General features: G+C 43.5%; 1 protein-coding gene across 1 annotated transcript in view; it reads right to left on the bottom strand.

Annotated features, from left to right (window-relative positions):
- The window catches only part of MTUS2 (microtubule associated scaffold protein 2), a 200520-nt gene that overhangs the window by 11545 nt on the left and 161325 nt on the right, over nucleotides 1–27650 (bottom strand). Inside the window, exons 7-9 of the mRNA XM_056858098.1 lie at nucleotides 15075–15141; nucleotides 4386–4600; nucleotides 2794–2899 (exon numbers count right to left, since the gene is read on the bottom strand). Of these exons, the coding sequence (XP_056714076.1) occupies nucleotides 2794–2899; nucleotides 4386–4600; nucleotides 15075–15141 (388 nt within the window). The remainder of the gene's footprint in view (nucleotides 1–2793; nucleotides 2900–4385; nucleotides 4601–15074; nucleotides 15142–27650) is intronic.

Genomic DNA, 27650 nt, shown 5'->3' with positions numbered 1-27650 from the left:
AAAGGTCGGACAAACATTCTGCAGATTAGGCACAAAGTCCTAACATTCTGTATGAGCTCAACATTTTGTGAATTTTAAGGGCTCAGATAAATAGTGTAACTGTTTCTTTCTCATAAGGAGATAAGGGGAAAGCAGAATGATTATTTTGAATCTGTTTTAATCAGAAATATAAAATAATATTCCTTGCCTGCCGCTCAAACCATTGCAAATGAATATTCAATTACTTGGCCAGAAGCTGTTAAGGGAGCGCTCAATAAATTATAGGGGTGGTCACTGTTCTTCCATCATTTTTATTAGTGGGATGAAATTTCAGCTGACCCTGAAGTGATCTATGGCTTAATAACCTGCAGAATTATTAACCAGATGATGTTAAAATGTAATAAACTCAACTAATTGCTACAAACAATGCCTCCATAAATAAAAATTGACTTGCTGATCAGCCAGTGCAATGCCATATTCATCCACAAGAGGGTGGTCTATACCAGCATGGAACTCTTGCAATTCACAATCCTCAACAGAGTTATGCCCTTCTAAATCCATTGAAGTAGGTGGGTTTAGAAGGGAGTAACTTTGCTTAAGGTTCCACTGCTATAGTCAGAGCTAATGATCTGTAAACCATGCTGGATTTTCATCCTGTAAATATTTGTATTTATTTGACAACTGAACCCGCCATTTGGCTCCCTATTTGTCTTGTTTGGATCTTGCCACTGTGATCCATATGAAGGTCACCTCCAGATTTGACTACTGTAACACGCTCTACGAAGGGCTACCATTGAAGACGCTTTTGAAATTGCAATAGTTGCAGAACTCAGCAGCTAGATTGCTGGCCGGGTCTTCCTGGTTGGCTCATAGAACTCCAATCTTGCAGCAGCTGAACTGGCTCTTAAATAGTTTCCAGTGCCAATTCAAGGTGTTGGATTTGACCTATAAAGCCCTAAACAGTCTGGGACTCTCAAACCTTTGGTATCGCCTGTCCTGATATGACCGCCTGTCCCCTTCGGTCTTCATCACTGGGCCTATTGCAGATGACTGGTCCACGAATAGCCTGTTTGTCATCCACTAGGGCAAGAGCCTTCTCGGTGGCTGCCCCAGCTCCCCAAGGAGGTTTGTGCCCTGCGGGATCTATTAGGGTTCCATAGGGCATGCAAGACAGCCTTGTTTTGTGCAGAATTTAAATAACCAAGAGAATGAGTGAGCTGGCTGGCTGTCCAGATTTGTTCCAGAGCTGATGGCCGGTTAAATTTTAATTACAATTTGTTTTTTATTGTATTCATTTGTATTTAAAGGTTTTATTAACTATTTATTGTGTATGCTGTGAACCGCCCCGAGTCCTATGTTGAGGAGGGAGGGCAGGTTATAAATCAATCGAACAAACAAATAAAATATGGACGTAACTAAGGCTGGGGTGCCGCCGGTGGGAGTCTATTTATGAAAGGTAATGAGGAAAAACTGACGACTGAATTTGATTGTAGGTCGAGCAAATAATTCTGAACATCATTTGTTAGCTTTAATACAAACTCTGTCTAATACTTTTTAATCACCAGGTAGTTTAACAGACATTTAATCAATAGGAATTGATTTTCTCACGCCCATAAGATGTTCATGTTTCTAATGAATGTGAGTACAAATTCAAATGTTTCAAACCTGGAAAAAAAACTACTCTTGCAAAACCATTTCTGAATTACTGCACCTTCTCCTACAGCTTAAGGAGCCCCGTGGCGCAGAGTGGTAAGCTGCAGTACTGCAGTCCAAGCTCTGCTCACGACCTGAGTTTGATCCCAACAGAAGTTGGTTTCAGGTAGCCGGCTCAAGGTTGACTTAGCCTTCCATCCTTCTGAGGTCGGTAAAATGAGTACCCAGCTTGTTGGGGGTAAAGTGTAGATGACTGGGGAAGGCACGGGCAAACCACCCAGCAAACAAAGTCTGCCTAGAAAACGTCGGGATGTGACATCACCCCATGGGTCAGGAATGACCCAGTGCTTGCACAGGGGACCTTTACCTTTTTTTTAACCTGCTACAGCTTAATCCTCCCCTCTCAGTTTCTTGGGGATTTTTTAATGGGTCTCCTTTGTTGTTTTTCACTCTGCCTTACTGAGAGGGTGTTCTCTAGCAGGGAAGCTGCTGGTTGCCTTTGGCAGATCAGGCCACAAGGGACCATACAGATGCCACCTCACCTTTTATGGCTCTAGGCTGCTATGGGAGAGATCAATGCTCAGAGATCACACACTTGCTTTGCAGAACGTCCTCGGTTTGCCCCCCTGTTGTCTCTTCCTAAAAGGATCTCAGGTAGCGCAGTTGGTAAAGGCTCTGCCCACAACCTGGAAGAGCCACCGCTTGTCAAGATTGCTTTCACTGAGAAGAAGAGTTGGTCTTTATATGCCGACTTTCTCTACCGCTTAAGGAAGAATCAAACCGGCTTAAAATCCCCTTCCCTTCCCCTCCCCACAAAAGACACCCTGTGAGGTAGGTGAGGCTGAGAAAGTGTGACTGGCTCAAGGTCACCCAGCTGGCTTCATGTGGAGGAGTGGGGAAACAAATCCAGTTCACCAGATTAGCGTCCGCTGCTCATGAGGAGGAGTGGGGAATCAAACCCGGTTCTCCAGATCAGAGTCCACAGCTCCAAACCACTGCTCTTAACCACTACACCACGCTGGCTCCCAGATAGACCCATGACCACAAGCAGCGCAAACCTGTTTCATGTGGGTCCCATGCCTTGCCTATCAATGCTTCTCTGTTTTTATGTTGACTCCAGGGCCGGGGCAACTCAGGATTTGTGAACATTGCAGAATTTACCTTGAACACGGCACTCATATTCATCCCGAAGCCCTGCGATAGCGACTGTGTGGTTATTTTCCATCTCTAGCACGGCAGCTTCCTGAGTCGCTGTAATATCTTCCACCTGTTCAAATGAGAAAGCCTGTGCTGTTATATAAGATAAAAGGATGCACCCCCTTCAAAGAGCTCTCCTAGCAATGAGAAGGTATTTGCCTGAGGAAACCTGCACACCTCCCTGACCTGGCCTCTTATAGCCCTTTTTATGTTGGTAGGTCTAGATCGGCCAGACCTCCCTTCTGCATTCCTTCTCAGTGTCAGTACAAGAATGACACTTGGGAATCCCTTTGTTGTTTGCATTAGTTAATCACTTGGAACAGACAACTCCAGATCAGGGGCTTTTGATTTATTTGTTTATTTATAGTGTGGCTTCTCACAGAGAATCCAGGCGGATTACAGAATGTGAATCGGAGCAATCAGACATCATTAGACGATGAACGATACAATGTGTCTAGGATTACAGAGTTATAAAACGAAGCAAACAACAGGTTATCGAAGGCAAGGTATACTATAAGCAAAGAAGAAAAGGGAATGATAAAGGTAGAAGACAGTGCCGTAAAAGCAAAATGACATCTAACATAGAAGACCCCAAAACTTTTCATTCCATTATAAAGGGGGGTCTCCTTACTTGATGCCATGTCTCTGGACCCCCCTACAGACTTGGTCCACCTTTTTTAGTTGGGGAAGTTAGACCTGGGTTGTATTTTCTTGGTGTTGGGCCGGTGCAAACACACAGCCACTGATCTGGTCGGGACTGAACAAGTTGTGAGAGGTACTTGCTGGAGATCTCCTGTTATTACAACTGATCTTTAGCCAATAGAGATCAGTTTATCTGGAGAAAATGGATGCTTTGGCAATTGGACTCTATGGCATTGAAGTCCCTCCCCTCCCCAAACCCCGCCCTCCTCAGGCTCTGCCCCAAAAATCTCCAGGTATTTCCCAGCCCAGAGCTGGCAACCCTAGGAAGAAGTGAGGCCCACCTGCCCACAAGTGATGATAGGAAAGCTAAGTGCCTAGGCTCAGTGTGCCAAATTGCAATCTATATGTTATTTGCTAACTATGCAGCAAGGTGTTCACATGAAAAACAATTGCAGGTGACCACTCTAGACTTTTTATGCCAAACGCAAGCCCTGTACACCATGACCCCTCTGCACACTGACTGAATGCATGGAGAAGGAGTGCAGGAACAAGCTAGACTCTTCATGTTTTGCTCACTGGAACTATATCTCCATCATATATAAGCACCCTGTTGATGTTAGCCTTAGAGCTCCAAATAGGGTTGCCAACCTCCAGGTGGTGGCCGGAGATGTCTTGCTATTACAACTGATCTCCAGCCAACAGAGATCAATTCACCTGGAGAAAATGACTGCTTTGGACTCCATGGCATTGAAGTCCCTCCCTTCTCCTGCCCTCCTCAGGCTCCGCCCCAAAAATCTCCAGGTATTTCCCAGCCTGGAGCTGGCAACCCTAGCTCCAAATGGGACAGCGCTGGGTCTCTACCCTAGACTGAGTGGTACAGAACAACCCCCAACGCTGATGCTCTTGTGACTGACCTGCTCTTGGTGTTGAGTCTTGAGCCTGACAATCTGCATGTGGTGTTCCTCCTGCAGGCGTTCTATTTCGGCACTGAACTGCAGCTGCAGCCGCTCTTCCAGTACTTGGAGCTCTTCACGTTGTTGCCAGCCGAGTTTCTTTAGTTCGCCCTCAAACCTCCTTTCCAGGTCCTCCTTCTCTTTTTGTAATTTCTCGTACTTTGCTGCACTGAGGGCTACAGAGAGAAGAGGCACCACTTATTTCAGTTCACAATTTGAGTTTTAACTTGAGCAGGCCTAAACCTTTTCAGACCCACCAAGTGGCATGCACAGGGTTGCCAGTAGGGCTGCCAACCTCCAGGTACTAGCTGGAGATCTCCTGCTATTACAACTGATCTCCAGCTGATAGAGATCGGTTCATATGGAGGAAATGGCCACTGTGGCAATTGGACTCTATGGTGTTGAAGTCCCTCCCCTCCCCAAACCCCGCCCTCATCAGGCTCTGCCCCCAAAACCTCCCACCAGTGATGAAGAGGGACCTAGCAACCCTAGCTTACAGCCCTGGGTTGGGAAATACCTGGAAATGTTGAGGGTGCAGCCTGAGGAGGGTGGGGTTTGGAGAGGGGAGGGACTTCAATGCCATAGAGTCCAATTGCCAAAGCAGCAGTTTTATCCAGGGGTACTCATCTCTGTCACCTGGAGATCAGTTGTAATAGCGGGAGATCTCCAGCCAGCATCTGGAGGCTGGCAACCCTAGGAATGCAGCTTATCAGCCATGTATGGCAGCCTGCTAGGGTCTCACTACATTTCTTCGATTTATAGCCTACCTGGCTTTGCAAACACAGAGGTGTTTTTAAGCATCGAACTGGATACAGTGGATTTGCATTTGGGTTAGTCAAAAGATATGCAGGCCTGAACTGGAGGAAACATGTCCCTGTGCTGACACAGAACAGTGGTTCTCAAACGTTCCAAAGGTAGTGGAGATTCAGTGTTGCCCCTTTGCTAGTGAGCTGGTTTTGGGAAGGAGATGATGCCCTTTGCTAGTTCTCTTCAAATGACAGCCAGCGTGGTGTAGTGGTTAAGAGTGGCGGACTCTAATCTGGTGAACTGGGATGGTTTCCTCACCCCAACACATGAAGCCAGCTGGGTGACCTTCAGAACTACACAGAAATAGCTACTTGTCCAAGAAACGCCTGTGGTTCCTCTAGGGTTGACAGCTATCAGGCATCTTACCTGCCCTTTTGGTAGTTTTCTCTGCTCTTTGGGAGCCAGTGTGGTGTAGTGGTTAAGAACAGTGGCTTGGAGTGGTGGACTCTGATCTGGAGAACTGGGCTTGATTCCCCACTCCTCTACATGAGCAGCGGACGCTAATCTGGTGAACTGGATTTGTTTCCCCACTCTTCTACATGAAGCCAGCTGGGTGACCTTGGGCTAGTCACACTCTCTCAGCCCTACCTACTTCACAGGTTGTGGGGAAGGGAAGGGGATTGTAAGCCGGATTGATTCTTCCTTAAGTGGTAGAGAAAGTTGGCATATAAAAACCAACTCTTCTTCTTCTTCTATTAGGTATTTGTTGACTACACCAATATTTTGAGACAGGGCAGTATAACATCTTTTTGATGCCATACCGTTCGGTTAGATTGCACCCCCAACCCATGGGAAAGCACTGGTGTTCTCCTTTAACCCTGCCAAATCTCATGGCAAGACTGTACCTTAACCGCCCACAACTCAACCCCTGACCCAATTCTGGTGCCACCCATTAGCCAAGTATTCCTAAAATTATAAATGGGTGGCATACTTTCACCTCTTATGATTGACTGTGTTCAGATTAGCTAGGATTGGCTGATTTAGCAACATGATAAAATCAGGAGAGTGCAGACTCTGTCACCCCAAACCTTGCAGGTATCTGATACTGCTTCCAAAGATATTCTGTTTCCACTTGTGTATCTGGAACAAAAGTGGAATGAAGTTTGTAAAAGCCAGATGGAAATCAGAGCTTCCTACTTTAAAAAAAACCCCACACCAACCCTCACATTGAGAATTATTAAAGTCAACAGGAAATTTAAAGTTAGGAAAAATATTAGAGAGGAAACAGATGTGTTGCAGCTGTATTAATGTTTCCTCATGACCCTGTAGAGGGAGGTGATGGGAAAGCACTATTTGACGTGTCAGATAGAGGATAGTGTCACCACACAGGAGAATTGTTACAGAAAGAGTCCTCTAATTGATCCCCTTAGGAGGACTAGAGTAGAGAACCTCTGCAAGTACCATTCTGCAAATGGGCAAAATCGATAACTGCCTGCGTTCATGGATTCTCCGTTGTGGCCCCCACCTTATGGAATGGCCTCCCTGATGAGGTTAGGTAGGCTCCAACTCGCCTGGCTTTCTGCAAACTATGCAAATCGGAATTATTCAAGAGGGCTTTTTGCACAGGTAAACAGGACTGTAATGAAAGTTGCATGGGTAAAGGAATAGGGACTGTGACCTACATCACTGTATTTGCTACCTAACACAGTAAATGTGCTCCAGACTAGGCAGTTTCTACACCACTTAACATATCATTGTTAAAAGCTCATGCTTTGTTGCAGCTCTGTTTGCAGAGATCAGGCTTAAACAGAAATGTCAAACACACTACACTATTCAGTTCTGCTACCTGAAGTGTGCTGATCTCTATCATCTGGAGATCAGTTGTTATAGCAGGAGATCTCCAGCTAGTACCTGGAGGTTTGGAAACTGGCACGGGAAGAAAATAGTACAATAATACAAAAAATGTATATTGTGTATCAAAATATTTCAACAAGTACAATGGACTACAACAAGTGACAATAAACAATATATACAAAATATACAAAATGTGTTTGATACAGCATGATGCTTAATGAAGATTTCTTGATCATTTATACATGTACCTGATGGACTTTTAAAATACTTTTCTATATACTAAGAAGATTCTACTATTTATAGACCGTACTATTTATAGACTGTATCAAACACGTTTTGTATATTTTGTATATATTGTTTATTGTCACTTGTTGTAGTCCATTGTATATGTTGAAATATTTTGATACACAATATACACTTTTTGTATTATTGTACTATTTTCTTCCCGTGCCAGTTTCCAATCCTGACGGTATCAGCACGGAGGTGCTCTTTTCTTGTTTTGCTAGTACCTGGAGGTTGGCAACCCTACACTCAAGACCAGTTGTACTAGCGAGAGATCTCCAGCCACCACCATAAGCGTTTTTCCAGTACAAACTGGCAAGAAAGTTTTCCAAAGGTACCTTCGATTAAACATGGCTTTAAGCACTGAGTGCTTTGAGACTTTGGCTCCATAGGAAATTGTTTGATAGGAGCTCGTGTCCATTTCATCTGCATCATTGTGACTGAGGCAGAACAGTTCGAAAAGGATCTTTTGAAGCCGGCCGCTCCTTTTTACGCTCACTTCACCAGTTGGACTTTGAACTCATATAGCACAGTGGATGGATTATTGTTTATTTCTTGTGTACCTTTTCCATTACCACAATGTGTGCTAAATATGATTTTCTGCCATGGAGCATGTTATAAAGCATACTGCATGTTAGACTTGTTTGGCTATATATCACTCCATGCAATTTGTAGATTCACAGTTTTGCCACACAACTTTCTTATAGATTTTGCAAATTATCCACCTTGTGGATTTTTGTAATTTTGTATATTACTTGCATATTATGAGATTTTAATTACATAACTAATTGCAACTTGGTCACTGTGCTGGTTCTTGTTTTGTTGACCACCTGGAGATTGGCCACCCTAGTACTGCCCCTTGTCCTGTGCTCACTCTCTCCTATTTGTTATTACAGTTACGCTACTATTATCTGCCATTCCTTTTTGATTTCCAAAAGGCTACCATGTACATTTCCAAAACACATGCAGATGGCTTTAACTTGGGGGAATCATGAGCACTATTCCCCTGCGTATCCATGGGATCCGTGTGTTGGATTGTGAGGGCTTTGTTATGCCCAAATCCCTGTTAAATTAGCAGAGTGCACAAAGGCTGTTGTGCACAGAGAAGCCCATCCAAACCTCTGTGTGGGCCAGGAACAAAATTACTAGGAGCTTCTTGTCTATTTAACTAATATACTTCATTTATTGTAGGAAATCCATTTCTGGATAGGAGGATAGAGTAAAGTATAGTTGCCTATCTATTCTAACTAACTAGGATGGAGGGAGATCCAGGACATGCATCCTTCCCTCATGGTGGCAAGATGGAGAAGAGTGCCAGTGTGTGTGAGGAGGTGGGGAAGAAACAGGAAGTTTCCCTAAGAGTAGCAATCTACATATCAAAGGGATAGGTCAGAGCAGTAGAGAAAGGATGCTCCAGTGTCTTGTCCCTTCTATCTGTCTGAATCACTAGTCTTGTCCCCTTCTGGAGTCTGAGGTTAAGAGACAGCGCAAAGTCCTTCACTTCCAACACCGTGTGGGCCATGCAATCGATGGGATCGGCTTCACACAGGGTAGACCAGAACATCCGAGGGTGCTGACTTTTTCTGGGACATTTTCTACAGTTGTGTTCTACAGAGCCCTAACTGGGAGTACAGGAAGCTGCTGCTAGATGAGGCATCAGAAAATTATACTATTGTGCTTTTCTGGAAGCAAAACCACCAGGGTATACTAGAACCCTTCAAATTATAAAATTTTTGAAAAATGATCTTAACTGCAAATATCACTGCACAGCTGGTGGGGAGGGGGGAGGTGCCCGCATCGATGTTTAACACACAGGCCATTTATGCAAGGTCAATTTTGATGCTTGCTGAAAGCTGTTTTTTTAAATGCGACCTTTAAAATGCCTATTCACGATCCCTGTGCAAAAGGAGAAATTCCACCCCCTCACTCGCCTGATCCTTCGCTCCTTTGTTTGCATAGCCATTGGCAATGGTCGTTTGCATAGCTAAGCCGTGTTTGTGGTTTTCAATGTGGGGGTGGAGCAAATACAAAAGGTTGCATTAAAGGGGCTCTTAAGAAATGTGAAGCAGGTATGCACCGCTTCCTAAATGACAGTTCAGCGTGAAAAACTAAAAAAAAAAAGCTGCAGGGCACTTCAGGCTGGAATGCACTGCTAATTACCAAGCATAAATGGCCATAGTTTTCAACACAGGGAAAGTCATCCTTGAGCTAGTTGCAGAAATAAATAATACAATAAAACATTCTCATCCTATCTCCATCCAAATGATGCAAAAATGTCCGGGCCTCAGTGGTACAAACTCTAACAGCTAGACTTTCCAACTTTCGAACATTCTACAATCCTCAACGGTCCTGTACTTTAATTCTGGGAAGGGAAGATAACCTCGCAAAACTAGAATCCATTGCAAATCTTGACCCTTCAAAGAGAACGTCATGTGTTTCCTTTGGTCTTTTTTTTCAGATTCCTTTCTTTTCAATGTGGGTTTCAATAAAGGGCATGAGTACTCCATGTTATATTTCATGTTGGCTTCCAGTGGGGTGTAAAACGATTGGAATCCCAATCAAAACAAGCTTATACTCAGATCTGGGGATTCATTATAATTGAAAATCACTCATGCTTTAAATTGATACCATAATGTAACCCTGCCTATCAACCGTCTCTCTAATGAGACTGGAATGGAGAACTAAAGTACGAAAACCAAAACCCATGAAGACGAGTCACTTGAACACGGCACTGGGGTCAGAATGAGGTTTTCTAAAGCTGCACAATCACATACACTCATAAACAATGAATGTACAAATTAAAAGCACGCACAAAGTGCAATTTTGACCTCAGTTTCTTGTAACGGCACTTCCTGCTCCCAGCCACTAATGGAAGGGCAGCTGTTGAACCAACTGATGGATTCTGGTGTGCAAGTTGACTTCTGGATTTCAGAAAATCACTCAATACAGTATAGGAGATTTGTCCACAGAATCAGGCTTTCACACATATTTTCCATGCTAGCGTGCACAGGATTTATATAGACTCCTCCTGATGAGCAGGCAACTTTCTAATGCACATGGTCTGTTGCTATGTGTTTGGCAGAGGCGAGCAGCATAAGGCAGTGACATGTAAAAAAAACCTTCCAAAAAATAATAAGACTGGCATCAGCCACAGCCAGGAAAATAATGCAGATTGTTATACACACAGACTTGAATCTGAAAATAAACATCTGATCATGACACACTTTTCATGCAGCTTTTATTTGTCTATAAAATGCCTGCATCAGCTCTATACTTGTGTCCTGCCTCAGCTCTATACCTGTGCAAAGAGCTGTCAAGTCGCAGCTACTTATGGCGACCCCAGGAAGGGGCGTTTAAGGCAAGTGAGAAGCAGAGGTGGTTTGCCATTGCCTTCCTCTGCAGAGTCTTCCTTGGTGGTTTCCCTTCCAAGTACTGATCCTGCTTAGCTTCCAAGATCTGATGAGATCAGGCTATTCCATGCCACCTTCCCTTCCCAATTCTATATTATGAAAGATAATGCCAACAACCAGTGTAGAAGTACACCCTTTACAATCTACATTTCTGGCAGCTGCAAAGGGCAGCCAGCTCCAAAGCAACACCACTCAAGAGCTTAATAAAGCTGCAAGAATAAAAAGTCAGGTTATACTTTAGACGAGAACAAGCTCAATTCTCCTAAAGTGCATATAAACATTTCAACAGCAACAGGAAACCCCGCCTGTGACTCACAAAGCTATCAGAGTAAGAAAACACCGTCAACATCCTATCAACATGGTGCCAAGATACTTCTTTTATTCCCGTTGGATGTCTCACTTCTGGTTTACAGGCCAAATGTGGCTTCCATATAAAACAACATTTAATGAACTGACAGGCTTCTTGAGGCCCTTTCCATCACATCGCTTTCCTAGCACGAGCCGATACAATTTCCCTTTGCATCTGCCCTAAATGTTACCAGTGGAACGTTACATCTCTCCCTCTCAGATGATGTGGTGAAAAGGGCAAGTCCCATTGGCTGAGGCACTGCTGCATTCAAGGTCTTTATCCTCCAAGGGGCGCAGCAGACTGGACAGTGACATCAAAGAGGACTCCTACATAACTATGGGTTGAAGGGAAACTTTCAGTTTAACTCACCTGTTTTGCATGAAAAGTTACTTCTTATTGTTTGTTAACCAATTTTGATTCTTTAATAGAAATGTGGGATGAAAGGTTTGCAAATAAATAAATAAAAAGAATGTAAGAAGGACGCATACTCAGGACACAATTCTGTATTGAACCCCAGCTCAATCCCCGTTTCCCTCTCCATGCAATTATCAAGAGGATGTGCAAAGATGGAAAGCACATAACACACGACCTCCCCATCAGGAATGGCAAGAATGCCTCCCCATACCAGAAACAGCACTGGATAAGGGAGCCATGCACCCTGTTTTGCATCACCTCCCAAGCTGAGGACTAGACTGGCTCGCTATTTGGCAATCTACTTGCCAATCAATTCCTTAGTCCAATGAACAATAGGCCTTCCTGACCAGGCTGAACCTTACAGCAGTATTTGAGTCAATTAAACATCAACTGTTGCTTCAGTGGATGAAATATTCTGAGGGTGACAGGTTAGTCATGCATACACATACCCCATTAAGTGGATGGGAACCCCATGAGAGCACCCATCACACACACTGATACAGCTTCCATTTGTTGCATTGGCACTTGTGCACAAGAAGTTCCTATGGGTTGGCCCTGTTTATGAATAACCAATAAGGCTGCAACGCTTACAGAACCCCCTCTGGGAGTAGGATTTTCTTTGCTTTCATTGACACTTACAGCAATAATGATCTGCTGTCTCTAAGAAGATTAACTCGTATAATTGAGAGGATGGAAAGAAAGCAGGCACAAATGTACCAGAAGTGCCTGTACAATTCAGTGATCGGATTAGTCTAATGATCCACAGAGGCACCACTACAAGAAAAGAAAAAAAGGAGCAGGCAGAGAAAGCTCTGAGACAGCAGGCTCTGCTTCACAAGCACGTTGTTACGGAAATGATGCAAAAAATAAGCATCCCCTTGTTTGCTCATTCAGCAGCTGCCGCTGTAGCCATGGCTAGGTCCCTTCACCATCAATGGTACTCTTTTGGAGGACCAAAGGGACCTGGTCACTTGGAGAGGCTCTTGCTCCCCCAAGCGGCCTTCCTCGGTACTGCGCCTGACAAGGTGAGTGTGTGTGTGTGTGTGTGTGTGTGTGTGTGTGTGTGTGTGTGTGTGTGTGTGTAAAGTGCCGTCAAGTCACAGCCAACTTATGGCGACCCCTTTTGGGGTTTTCATGGCAAGAGACTATACTTCACAGAAAAAAGCACAGTTCCCTGGACCAGAATTGGAACCTACAACTCTGTGTCCCATTCCATTTCTGCTTATTCCTTTATTTAAAAATATGTATTGGTTGCCTTGCCATTAAAATGCCGCAAGGCAGTGTATGACATTAAAAGCTAGCTATTGAAAGCGGGAACATAAAACGATACAAGTAATGATACAAAGCATGGTTTTAAATGGGCTGTTTTTAAAACCTCTGTTAATTTTAATGATCTTTAATGATTTTATCACATTCTAATTTGAAAGCTGCCTCGAACGGGTTCTTCGGAGAGGGGGCGTATAAATTTTCTAAATATAAAGCACCATTTAAAAAAAACTTAAAATTTAATCAGTTAATGAATTACTTTAATTATATCCCACTGTTCTCAAGGCAGATTTTAAAAGCAGCAGTAAAATGAGAAAAAACAACAACCTGGAGAGTGTGAAGGGTATAAAGTTATAAAGAACACATCAATTATCCAAGTGCTTGGGCAAAGAAAACTGTTTGTACTTGGCACCTAAACCTGGATCAAAGAGGGATGCTGATGGGGAAGAATAATGTACTATGCACTACTGCATGTGACCAGTGCCTGGACTTCCAGCTAGTTCACATGAAATTCAACCCCACCCAATATTCATTGCCTAAGCAGTTGTTGTGATGGTGTGCTATCACTGCACATAGAATCATAGAGTTGGAAGGGACCACCAGGGTCACCTAGTCCAACCCCCTGCACAATGCAGGAAATTCACAACTACCTCCCCCACACACACCAAGTGCCCAGAAGATGGCCAAGATGTCCTCCCTCTCATGAACTGCCTGTCATAGAATCAGCATTGCTGACAGATGGCCATCTAGCCTCTGCTTAAAAACCTCCAGGGAAGGAGAGCTTACCACCTCCCAAGGAAGCCTGTTCCACTGAGGAACCACTCTAACTGTTAGAAGATTCTTCCTAATGTCTAGACGGAAACTCTTCTGATTTAATTTTAACCCGTTGGTTCTGGTCCGACCTTCTGGGGCAACAGAAAACAACTCGGCACATACTAGCATTGTGCACATAGCAAAGCCATTTAAATTACGATTTGGGTCAAGCAACGAATGACCTAACGCCTCTCCCCACTAATTCCTTTGCCTTCTCTCAGTCACTTCTCCCCACTTGTACCTTCTCTCCCTTTCTCTTACAGGTCTCCAGAACTCTCTTCCCTCCAAAGGCTTCCCATTGACCAGCGTCTTGGCCAGTGGCCACATTCTTGTCCTCTGTTCTTCTGGCTCAACCACTTCCTTCCTTCCCTCTCATCTGCTCCCCTGTCTGCAGGGAATCCTCCTCTGGCCACCTTATCCCAGAACCCCTTTTCCAATTCCTGCCTCCAGTCCTCCCTGCTCTCCAGTTATTCCTCTCTTCACTGTTGTATCCCACAATCTCCAGGCGGGCACTGATTGCTCAGCTCTTCCCCTCCTTCCTGTCCTGTTATCTTGCTATTTTCTTTCTGTTGGGGATGCTGTTCATGCAGCCACGCATGGGTGGGACTGACACTGCTATCTGTGGGGTGGATTGTAAGTGGACGTAACCAGCGTTCACACGCTGGGTTGATTTGTTTTGCATTGCATTTACACATTTTCTCTTTTCTTCCCTTTCTCTATCCCCTTGGTAGCCAATAAAAGGGAACCTGTGAAGTTAGAACTGTAATGTGTGTGTGTAAAGTGCCTTCAAGTCGCAGCCGACTTATGGTGACCCCTTTTGGGGTTTTCATGGCAAGAGATTAACAGAGGTGGTTTTGCCAGTGCCTTCCTCTGCACAGCAACCCTGGTATTCCTTGGTGGTCTCCCATCCAAATACTAAGCAGGGCCGACCCTGCTTAGCTTCTGAGATCTGACGAGAGCAGGCTAGCCTGGGCCATCCAGGTCAGGTCAGAACTGTAATAGCAGATCTCCAGCTAGTACCTGGAGGTTGGCAACCCTATGTGCTTGTGCCACCATATAACGTAAAGATCAATTAGATGAAAGAACAGGTAGTTTGGATTTAAACTGATTAGAATTTTCCCTAGAATCATGTCTACAAATAACCACATCTGTGAATATCAGGTCCTATCAACCTCAGTACGACCCGCATTCCATACTCAGCCTCTGTGACAGGTACAGACGCTATCTAAAAACAGACAATATAGATTTACCTGTCACCATCTGTGAATAGTAAAGGTAATGTATAATCACCTCCCAGTGTGTATGGTTATCAACCTGTCTAATAACAACAAAGAGGCAAAATTATTGTTCCCCATCAGGCCATAAAAATCTGTCTCGGTGCTTAAGATGGTGCCTTGTTAGATTTATGCAGATTGCAACATACCACAGAACAAGAAATAACCTTTTCAACAAAGATCTGCAAGTGGGAAGGTCATTAAAAAAACACACACACTGCTTATTAAGCGCCCCACTTACCAACTTCATCTCTGATGTTTGCAAGCTCAGCCAAGAGCTCCTTTTCTTTCACAAGGGCATTTTCGTTCTGTTAAGACAAAGAACACACATAGTGGCTTGGTTTATCCCAGCTAAGAACTTGCACATGTTCATTTTTAACCCTGATTAGGTAAATTCTTTAGTTCTGTGTTATTCGTCATTGTGGTCAAAGTTTAACCTAAAAGGAATGTACACACAATTGTAATTTTTCAGTGTTAAATTTGATATCCACCAAGTTACCGTTTGGAAAAAGCTGCATTCTCCATAAGTATAGCAGCTGACATAGTATGCAATTCAGAGAATTGGTGGAAAGGGACAGTCGTTATAGTTGTCAGAGAAAGGGAGGGATGGAGGGATGGAAATGTAATTAATACATAAAAATCAATACTATTACTTACAAACAACAACTATATTCTTTTCATGTGCTGGATGATACTTTTGAGTGCTTAATGTTAATTGTACCTCACCTTGTATAGGCACTTAAGAACAAGAAATATGGTTGTGTGTGTGCGTGTGCCCTCAAGCCACAGATAAATTATGGTGACCCCATAGGGTTTTCAAGGCAAGAGATGCTTGGAGGTGGTTTGCATTGCCTTCCTTTGCATGGGCTGAGAGAATTATGAGAGACCTGTGACTGGCCCAAAGTCACCCAGCAGATTTCATGTGGAGGAGTGGGGAATCAAACCCAGATTAGAGTCCACTGCTCTTAACCACTACACCACCCTGGTTGTAGAGCCAGTAAAATATACATAAATAATAATATAAATATTGTATAGAGATAATTTGGTGTAATTGTTAGTGTGCTTGATTAGAACCAGGGAGACCTGTGCTTATTGGGTGGTCTTGCACCAATAACAAATCTTTAAGTGGAACCTACACATCACAGGCTTGGTGTGAGGAAAACATGGAGGAGAGAACCATGTATATCACCCTGAACTCCTCAGAGGAAATGTCAGACACAATTATCCAACAATGGTATCTGGTAATGTACAGATTATGGCGGCAATCTAGGGTTACCAACATCCAGGTGGAGCCTGGAGATCTCCCAGAATTACATCTGATCTCCAGATTACAGAGATTAGTTCCCCTGGATACAATGGTTGGTTTGGAGGTTGGATTTTATGGTATTATACCCTGCTGAGGCCCCTCCCCTCCCTAGACCCCGCCTTCTCTAGGCTCTACCCTCAAATCTCCAGGAATTTCCCAACCCAGAGTTGACAACTCTACTGAAATCCAAAACACATTTACTAGGGAATAAATCCCATTAACCTCAATAGTATTTGATTCTGGGTATTGTCAAGAGGCTAAACTCCGAGCAGAGTCATTCAAGGCAGAATGGTTACAGCTGAGACACTGGACTAAGATATGTCCACCCTCTTTAGGGATCATCAGCCACATCAGCAGAAGAGAATAGACGTTGCCAGTGGTGATGGGGGCGGAGGAATCCCTGAAGAGTAGCGACTGGGGAGCAGCAGTAGTGGAAGGTGACAATGGTGGAGGATCTTTCATTGACAAGGCAGGGCCACTTCAGCTAACCCTGGTTAGTACTGCGCAGAAGGTGGCAATGGTAAACTACTTCTGATCAACCCTTACCTCGAAAACCCTCTGATGAGACAATCCCAAATGCAAAAAGATATAGCGCTGGAAGATGGTACCCCCAGGTCAGATGGCACTCAATCTGCTACTGGGGAAGAGCGAAGGACTAGTATGAACAGCGCTATTCTTAAAGACGCAACTGGACTAAAGCCAGAAGGACATTCAGTGGTTGACATGAATGGATGCAAATGGAAAGTCCAAAGCTGTTTGACTAAAATGGGACATATAAATACATATAATGTTACTGTTTAGTTTTTGAAGTTTGGTGATACAATAATCTGCAATGAAATTTTTGATTGATTAAAATATTCTCCTCAGCCTCACTTCCATCCACTCTAGGGTTCTCAATATTTAGAAGACAATCTGAAAAAGGGAATCAAGATTCTTGGCATTATGCATACTAATGCTTACAACATTTGGACCTTCAATCTCCCTGATTTATGGCGCCATTTTATTAGTCCCTAAGAGGTAAAACAACAAGAGCATTTCTCGCCATCTTTCATAATACAGAACTTCAAATGATTGGACAAGACAACATAAAACGTATTTATTCTGACAATACCGAAACATCCTTGTTAGAGCATGAAGGTTTTTAGTGAGAGATATTTCACAAGAGATGTATGAATCATTGGGAAATGATGAAGGAAAATCCACCAGAGTGTGATTTAGTATAATAGATACCGAAGCAACAAAAAGAAAGATCATAATGCTACTTCCTTATTGCACTACTATTCTTCCTCTTGCAAAGGATAAGACAAAGAAATATACCACACTAAGCAGGGTCATACAGATTAGAAAAATGAAATCAGGAAGCTATAAATATGACTCCTGGATAGGAAAGCAGCAATGTCTTTTCAAGAATAAAAAATAAAATCAAAGCTCAGTCAGTGTACTGGTACTTAGTAAACCGAGGTTACAAGAACCTCCGGAAACTAAAGTGTCATCTCTGTGCTAATCATGACAGGAATTACATCTTCATTTTCTGGTCATGGAAAGAAGCTGGATATGTAATGTATTTTGTTGCTGTCTGGGAGAGAACCCTGGCTGGGGGCTGATTCTGCACCCATTAGCCAGAAGAGCAGCAATATAATGACTATCACAATTCCAGTGAGAAGGACTCAATGGCAAAGATCTTAAGAGGAAAAAACCCAGGCCATCACAGAGATTTATCAGTCTGGCAATGGAAAATGCCATTAAGTCACAACTGACTCATGGCGACCCCGTAGGGTTTTCAATACAAGAGATGAAAAGAGGTGGTTTGTCATTGTCTGCCTCTGCATAACCACCCTGGACTTCCTTGGTGATCCCCCATCCAAGTGCTAACCTGGTAAGCTTCTGAGATCTGAGGAGATTGGGCTAGCCTGGGCCATCCAGGTCAGGGTATTTGCCAGTTTACCTCACAAAAATGGCATTTAGGACATTTAAAAATAGATTTATAAAACTGAATTTTAACTACCATGTTCTTCTTTTGAGGTACCACTGCCAGCCAACACATGTGTGTGTTAAGTGCCGTCAAGTCGCTTCCGACTCATGGTGACCCTATGAATCAATGTCCTCCAAAATGTCCTGTCTTTGAAAGCCTTGCTCAGGTCTTGCAAACTGAGGGCTGTGGCTTCCTTTATAGAGTCAATCCATCACTTGTTGGGTCTTCCTCTTTTCCTGCTGCCCTCAACTTTTCCTAGCATGACTGTCTTTTCTAGTGACTCTTGTCTTCTCATAATGTGACCAAAATACGATAGCCTACATTAACGTGGCATAAGTAGATTAAATGAATGATATTTTATAATCACTTTTTATTAAAAGATTGTATTACAATGTATTACAACTGACTAATTTTTTTTGTTGTATTTAACTGAGCTTACTACCTAATATTATATTGTTTTTATATATATAACGTTCTACCTTTCCCTTTTTTCCCCTGTACCCTTCCCAATATATAAATAAAAACTTATTTAAAACAAAAACATAAACAAAAAACAAAAACAAAATACGATAGCCTCAGTTTAGTCATTTTAGCTTCTAGGGTCAGTTCAGGCTTGATTTGATCTATGACCCACTGATTTGTGGCTGGTTTAAACATGGATACTGTGCTCTGAACAAAAGGGTATAGGATTAATTTCACTTAAACTCACACACAAGAGACTTCTAAGCTCATGCATGCATGGAACAGATCTTTTAGTGTATCTGTGCAGTCATAATTCTCCTTATCTCAAGATAAGATATTTCACACCTCAAATGATCTTCCATGAATGCATTCACAGAGGTGAATGCCATGCTTTAAAAGGTTCATGTTATCCTTGTAAATGTGATGCAGTGGATATTGTGCTGAGTTTAGATCTGAGAAAGCCATGCGGAGGAGTGGAGAATCAAAACCGGTTCTCCAGATTAGAGTCTGTCGCTCTTAACCATTTCACTATGCTGGCTCCTACCAACCTCTAAATATGTTTTTCTAATATTTTTTTACAGTTTGCTAGTTTATTTAGTGCACTTCTATTCACAAATTTCTTTATTCCTTTCCTTATCAAAGCATTAAGCTGCTATGGTAAGACTTCATCAAGATAAGGAGAGGAAAAAAGTATTTCATGAAATATACAAAGTGATGGTAGGTCTAAGTATGAAATGTGGCAATCACTCCTCTCACATTCTCCTTAAACAGGTGGCATCCATTTTGGATGAACCAAAATTCACAAAGCTGCACCTGCCTACACAAAGTGATAAACTAAAAGAGTATCCACACAGTACAGCTTAGCAGAGAAAACCAAGGTTATTTCAGTTCAGCTGATCCAAAGCTTGTTTATCTGAGACTGCTGATTCAGTGATATTATGCTGAGTCAGCAACACTGCTTGACAAAGTCAAAGAACAACAGCTATAGTCATGTTCTTAAAGGTCAGTGTGTGCCATGAAGTATGATTTCCAAATTCACATGGCTGTGAATTAAAACACTTCCTAATTATTAGAAAAGGATACCTTGCAATCATACACTATTTACTTTCCTTAAGTCTTGGGTTAAAACATTGAGTACCTAAACCAAGCACAACAACGGAGCATGGTAAAGAAATTATTCTATCTGAAGATCTGACTATGAATAGGCCCTCATTTAGGGTTCAATACTTACTTTATACAACTTGTTAATTACCACAACACTAAACCAGATAATGGGAAGTGCTATGTAAATGCTGATTGTTATTCTTATTAGTATTGGCATACTAATGTTATTCTCTTAGTATTGGCATACCTCATGGGATGGTAGTAGGTAGGGTTGCCAGACATGACCTGACAACCAGAGGGAGACCAGGGGAGAGAAGGAACATGGGGGAAGCTGTTGGTGATAGCATCATGTCTCTTCTGGGAAAAACCTGGAAGTGACGTTAAGCCTCCCTAGAGAGGACAGATGTCACTTTTGGGTTTTCCCTGGAAGAGATGTCATGCCAGTTTTTCCCTGGAAGTGGCATTGTTTTTTTATAGAATTTTACCAGAATTTATGGTTTTGCCATAGAGTTTCCAGCAATTCACCAAGAGATGTGACATCACCCCGAGTTTTCCCAGGAAGTGATGTCATGCTGTCAGCCCAATGGCCAATTAAAAAAAAATCTTTCAGGTGGCAGTGGGAGCTGGGGGCAGGGAATCCACCACCACCACAGGGGGGCTGGCAACCTTGAAAGTAGGCATGGCGAGTGTGTGTACCTTGCATCAGCCTAGGGTTACCAACTCCAAGTTACCAATTCCTAGATGTTTTGTCGGAGGAACCTGGGGGGAGTGGGGTTTAGGGAAGGGAGGGTCCTCAATGGGGTATAATGTCATATATTCAACCCTCCAAAGCAGCCTTTCAAACTATGAGGAATGCAGCATTGCAATGGGGGCTATTCTTCTGTGCTCTTCTTGACATCTGCATCTGCCCAAACTCTTATTTGTACATCATTACTACAGATACAACAGGTTTCTTTGCCATTACAACCAGTCATGTTCCTCTCCTTTAATCTGGAAAACCAAAAGCTATTCTGCCAATATAGTTACTCCCAACCATATTCCCCTTATATTCAAGGGGTACAAGGCCTTTGCTCCAAGAGAAACAGGTGGAAATTCTACAGAAAGGGCAAAGGACAGAAGTCATACCCAGACAGAGCAGTAAATGAAACTGCTTCCCAGTGCAATTTATACTGCAGACAAAGGTCAGAAGCCGGAACAAATATTTTAGAAGTATAATTGTACCCAATGAAGTGTTACCCGCAGTGACAGGGGCAATTCTTGGTATAATGGCACCTCCACAAAACGGCCAAGCTATAATGTGGAAACACACAAATTAATTCTCAAAACAGCTTCACTGTCTGATTAATGGGTTTATTTCTGCTAATAAAGCAACGGTTGCCCATCCTTAACATTTGAAATGTCCTTCATTGGTACTGGTAGCCCTAATTTTCTTTGCCATGAATGTTTTGTTTTCCAATTATTTATATAGCTTTTTGACAGGACTGCTGATTAATAGGACCAGATGTCTGACCTTGGTCTCTATCTCTGAAACACTGGATAGATATGGTGTCAGCTAATCTTCTTATGAACCTCAGGATACCTTGGAGGCAAAGCAGATTTGCAAATTCCTGACATGTTCCATTACCTTGTAACCATGGATTGTGGGTGGCTATGAAGTCAGTTAAATGTTACACTGATATGAAATGAAAAAGTCTCCCATCATCCTCAGGATGTTGTTGATGAATTTCCAGCTCATTAAACTGAACCTGTACATTGAGTTCAAGTCATTACTACTTCCACTAATCTAGTCTGGATGTAAATTGGGATAATGTTTGGACTGTTAGCCGTAAAACAAAAGATCAATAGCTATCCAGGCCACCAGTTATGGTCCTCATCTCAACACTTGGTGCTCTTGGTGCCTCTGCCCACAGAAGTGAGGCAGGTGATGACTGGTGATGGGGTCTTCTCGGTAGTGGCACCTTACCTAAAAAATTACATCCCCACTGAAGCTTGCCTTGTGCCTACAGGACTGATTTTTAGGCACTGTTCCAAAACATCATTGTTCACACAGGCTTTTCACTGAGTTTCATCTCCATCCCTTTTCTCTCTGTTTGCTTTTATGTCTGCTTTTATGCCAGTTGATTCTGGAGAGTACAGGGTATACGCATTTTAAAATAAAGAAATACTGCTGTGTGCGTCCACAACCCCAAAATTGATTGATTCAGGTAACATACTCTGGACCACATAATACCAAGAAGTTCTTTCTAACTCTTTAAATTTTAGTCAGATATCCAGCAATTTCAGCTCAATCTGTAGAATGAGAATTAATAAACATAAGCACAGAAAAAAAGAGATGGCTAGTTACTGCAACAACCCACGTAGCCCAAACCATGTTGAGCTTGTCAGAGTGTGGAAGCTAATGAGGGTCAGCCATGGTTAGTACTTGGATGGGAGACCACCAAGGAAAACTAGAGTTGCTATGCAGAGGAAGGCAATGGCAAACCACCGCTGCTTGTCTCTTACCTTGAAAATCCCTTAATGGATTGTCATAAATCAGTTGCGAGTTGGCGGCAATTAAGTACTATTACAGTTATTCCAGATTATTTGTGTTTGTTCCATCCAATGATACAACACATATACTTAATTAGACCCTTGGTCTATCAAGGCAAGTATTGTCTACTTGAATGTTAGTGGATCCAGGGTCTCAGGAAGAAGTCTTCCACACCACCTGCTACCTGATCCTTTAGCTGGAGATGCTGAGGATTGAACCTAGGACCTTCTGAAGGCATTACAAAGCGGCTGCTCTGGGCAACAACCCCTCCTGCATTAGTCTGGTATTGGGGGGGGGGGGAAACTCTTACCTTCTATAGGACATAGTTTAACAGTATTATATGAGTGGTAGCTAACAGAATATCACCTTAGGCCAATCAGAATTGGGAAAAGGAAAGCTTGCTGTGAGGTGAGGAAGGAGCATTTTGAGAGTCTGCCCAAAAGCAGTGATGGGTATACCTAAAAGGCAGCACAGGTCACGGTCAATGGAAATGCTATCACAAGATGTGGTATTCATTTACTTTGAAGACTTTAAAAGAATGAGACAAAAAAATGGGGGGTATATCCATTCACAGCCATTACCGATGATCGCTAAATGTAACCTCCACATGCACAGGCAGCATTTTGGTTGACAGATGCTGTGTGTGTGCGTGACGTGAAGTCACAACTGACTTATGGCAACCCCAGAGGGTTTTCAAGGCAAGAGACGTTTTGAGGTGGTTTGCCATTGCCTGCCTCCGCATGGGCTGAGAGAGTTCTGAGAGAACCGTGACTGGCCCAAGGTCACCCAGCAGGGCTTCACGCGGAGGAGTGGGGAATTGAACTCGCTTCTCCGGATTAGAGTCCACCACTCATGTGGAGGAGTGGAGAATCAAACCCGGTTCTCCAGATTAGAGTCCGCTGCTCTTAACCACTACACTACACTGGCTCTGGCAGATGCTGGGGACAAGCACTTGGGGATGGCCACTCAGTTTTTTCTTTACTTGTGATCTGCCAGCAGCATCTGCTTGACCACTATTCAAAACCGAACACTGGACACGGCTTTGCTGGGTCAGGCCAATTCCTGTGTCTCCCACATGCTAAGCGCTTTCCCCCTTCATCGGGGTCTTGCTGAAGGTAGGTTCAGACAACAAAGTTATGCAACAACTACTTGAAAGCTTATCAGGGGGTGCTGTAATTACATGAAGACTCGGCGGCCTTCCTCCAGACTTCTGGTTGTTTGAACTCACCTAGAGTTACTTTAAATGATAACATACATGGAATATGGCTACGTTTTCAGTGCTGAATTCTCTGTGTTCATTACTATTAATTATCCCACCAGCACTTTGCAGAGTTTTGCTGTGATTATTGTTCATCCTCATACCATCCCCAAGGTGATCAGTAGATACAAGTTGCATATGGTTGAGGACAGTGACAGTATGTAGATGGCTGGCCTCCCTTGCCCCTTCCTTTCTCGTTTCCCTTTCCCTTCCTCCCTTTACACATCCTTCTTGTCCTTTCCCTTCTCTTTGACCTGTCTCCATCCCGGTGCCATTGCCCTACTTGGCCCTGGGCCGGTTGTCCTCCTGGAGACATGGCCTTTATACTTCCATCTTGGCCAGCTTCTTTGGTGAGGACATTCTATGGGAGTCAGTAATAAATTGGTGCCATCTCTGTTCAAATTGTGTTTAAGATTTATGGTATGTTTTTATGCTGGTATACATGTTTTATATGGTATTGTATTTGTATTATCTTTGTCATGGGGCATCCTGCTGAGGAGGACTTGAAGCAGCAGGCAGTGGAAGGGAGAACAGCAGCAGGCTGAGCAGTCACAGACAGATGAGTTCCCCTGTGCCAACAACCGCTCAGAGCAGGGGACTCACCTGTGTCAGAGAGCCAGCCACAGGCAGTGTCACCAGAGAGCCCCCCAAAGCCACTAGAGCAGAGGTGCCAAAGGTTCAGAGCACTCCTACACGAGCGTAGAAGGAGGGTTAGACTGCAGGACCAGTGAAGAGCACTCCCCGCTGACAGTGATGAGGCTAATGAGCTGCATCCAGCAGGGAATGCTGAGTCAGAGGAACAAGCAACGCTGGTTCACCCTAGGCCTATTTCAGCAGGCACTTGCATCCAGGCCAGTGTGGGAACCACTTGTTACTACCACTTTTACTTGTTACTTTTTGGACTCTGATATCTCCGGATACTATGGTGGCCTTGACTCTGGAACAGACTCTGACTTGGCATTTGGACGTAGCTTCTGTTCGGACGCTAAGACTCTTGTGGCTTGGACCTTGGGACGGACTTTGACTTGGCATTCGGGCACTGCTTCTGATACTGACTTTGGACCCAGACCTAGAACAGCCCAGTATTGACCCTCGAACTGCTATTCAGCTACTCTACCTGCCTCTAGCCCACATGTCTGCTGGCATTCAGGACAATGTTCATATACTGGAAGCCGCCCTGAGCCCAGCATTGCCAGGGAGGGTGGGATATAAAGTAAGTAAATAAATAAATAAAAATAAGAAGATGGCCGTGGTCTCCCAGAGAGTCCAAGGCTGAACCCAGGCCACCTTGGAATCCATGCAACATTCTGTGTTTTGGATCCGGTATCACTTTCTGCCCTTCTTGCTCGGAAAATATCAAATCAGTTTGGGCTGTGGATGTGGTGCTTAGTCATTGCTGCACTATATTCTAAATGCCTCCGGGGCAAGGAGTTCGCATACCAGTGGAAGGCATAAACCTTCTTAATGTCCTTCCTTCTATAAATATTTCATTTGATTCCTCTGGAAGGCAATAGCTAACTTTTATTGCAACTGAGATTCCAAATGATCTGCTGCCTGTCTTTCTCATACAATATCTTTTTTTTAAAAACGCCCCTTCAGTAGAGAGCAAGCACCTTCTTTCCCTCTCGGTTCTCTTTAAAGTTTCAAAGCACAGCATATAACCAGGATTCTCCCAAGAGATGCTGCAATTTGATGAGTTCTGTATTAAGCCATACATTTTTCTTAACTCGGATAGCAACACACCTCAAGCTATAGCTGATCCTGTTATTAGATAAACTACAGGAAGCTTCAATTTACTTTTTTCAGTAGATTATCAAGCTTGTCCAAGTCCCTTATAAAATCCACTGGATGCGTCTGCTGAGGCATTTCCAGTTCAAGCAAACAAAAAGCCGGGGCACAGTTTTTATTGCTTGGTCCCATTCTTTGCTAAGACCCAGAGGGAAAGAACTACAAGCTAGCAGTGGAATCCTAAACAGAGTTACACCTTTCTAAGCCCATTGATTTCAATGGCTTTAGACGGATGTTACTCTTCTTAGGATAATATTCAGTCCTTCTTCCATATGCTATTCTCCAGCTACCTGTAGCTACTCTCTGAATATTGTCGAAGGCTTTCACGGTCAGAGTTCATTGGTTCTTGTAGGTTATCCGGGCTGTGAGACCATGGTCTTGGTATTTTCTTTCCTGACGTTTTGCCAGCAGCTGTGGCAGGCATCTTAAGAGGATTAACACTGAAGGACAGTGTCTCTCAGTGTCAAGTGTGTAGGAAGAGTAATATATAGTAAGAAAGGGGGGGGTTGAGCTGAATCATTAGCACATTATATTGATACTTACAGGACAATGATTAGCACATTACCTTTGATACTTTTTGCAGGACAATGATTCAGCTCAAACCCCCCCTTTCTGACTATATATTACTCTTCCTACACACTTGACACTGAGAGACACCGTCCTTCAGTGTTACTCCTCTGAAGATGCCTGCCACAGCTGCTGGCGAAACGTCAGGAAAGAAAATACCAAGACCACGGTAACACAGCCCGGATAACCTACAAGAACCAATACTCTCTGAATCTCTGCACGGATATTTATGATACATTTAAATCCAGCAGGTAAAGATTCAGCACTCTGACACAGGCGAATAATATAGCTCATAGCCTTTGTGAAAACTGGAATTATCTAGCAATCCTCAAAGGATAACAGGGTGGGGGGGGGGGGGGAGAAACACTGAGGACAATCATAGAAGGAAGATTGTTCCCTGGCCAGCAAAAGAAGCTAAGTTCAGACTTGAATGCAAAAATCACCTTGAAGCATTAAGCCTTTAAATCTGCATTCCACAGGTTATACATTAAAAGAATACAAAAATGAAAACAGATCTAGTGTCTGCCCACTATGATACCAGGATGCTATTGCTTCCCCCAAAACATAACCGACTACATTTTAGACTGCAGGGTAAAATGATGTAAGACACTGCAGTGTTAGGGGAATCTCCACGGTTTTTGTTTGGTACCAGCAAATGAAAATTCAGCATATTATAAAAGAAGAGGAACATCACATCCACACACAGACACAGACACACATAGAAATGCACCCTGCAGTCCCCCCCACCCCTCCCAGTCAATTGCCGCTTGCAATGCAACGTTACCTACATCAAGGGATCAGAGATAACTGGCTAGCTGACTGCTCTCAGAATTAAGGAGAGGAAAACAAAAAATAAGGAGACAAAGTACCGTCTTGTCCAGGCAGTAATAAAGCTTGCAGCAGCCGTGGCCCATCCTGGTCGGCTTGCTGAAAAAACAACCAGCTTCATTCAGATTGTCAGAGTGTTTAATTCCTAAGCACCAGGAAAGCACCCCCCCTTGAAAGGAAGAGGTGAGCTGCAGAGAACTGCCACAACTTGTGGTGAGCAAGGTTTCCCTCCAGCTACCTGGCTTTCCTCCCCCCTCCTCTTATTAACTTCAGGAACGCAGGAAGAGAAAGAGGAGGTGGAGCAAGCAGAGAATAGCACATTGAAATTCTGCCAGGGAAAAGGGAGAGAGGGAGGGACATTTTGCCACCGGACGCCTCCTCCGAGCCAGGCAGATCGATAGAGAGAAACCAGGGGAATATTTGATCAGTTCTGCTGCTCTCTGAGGACAGCCAGAATGCTCCTCCCTGCAAAAACAAATAAAAATAAAAATGGCAAAGCTCCCAGTCTGCTCTGCCCATCCTAGCTCTCTCCCACACCATCCTCAGATTCACTGTACTCAACGTTGCCTGCCCTAGTGGTAGAATGTAACAGGCTGTGAGGCTGGATAGATGCAGCACAAACAAACATAAAACTCAGTAGCAGGGAAACAGCAAATCCCAGTAAGCAAGATGCCAGTAAGGGGAGATGCAGCTGCTCAGTTGGCGAGCAGATGCTCTGCCTACGAAAGATCCCAGATTTCAAACCTTGGCGTCGCTCTCGGGTTCCCTGGCTGGGAAAGTCCAGAGATCTTCAATCAGAGAAGGCAGCAGGACCGAATGAGACCAACCAATGGTGTGACTCAGCAGGTAAAAACTCGCTTGCAAATTTGCCAGGTTGTGTGTGGATGCCGCAGACTTAATTCAGGCTTCAGCAAAATGGCACGTTGCTGAAGTGCAGAAAAATTAGCACTGAGCCAACATTATCTCCAGAATCCACAAAAAAGAACAAGAAGGGCCACCACA

This window comes from Euleptes europaea, chromosome 12 (assembly GCF_029931775.1).
Source record: "Euleptes europaea isolate rEulEur1 chromosome 12, rEulEur1.hap1, whole genome shotgun sequence".
Taxonomy (NCBI): Eukaryota; Metazoa; Chordata; class Lepidosauria; order Squamata; family Sphaerodactylidae; genus Euleptes; species Euleptes europaea.
This window is presented reverse-complemented; position numbering and strand designations above follow the sequence as displayed.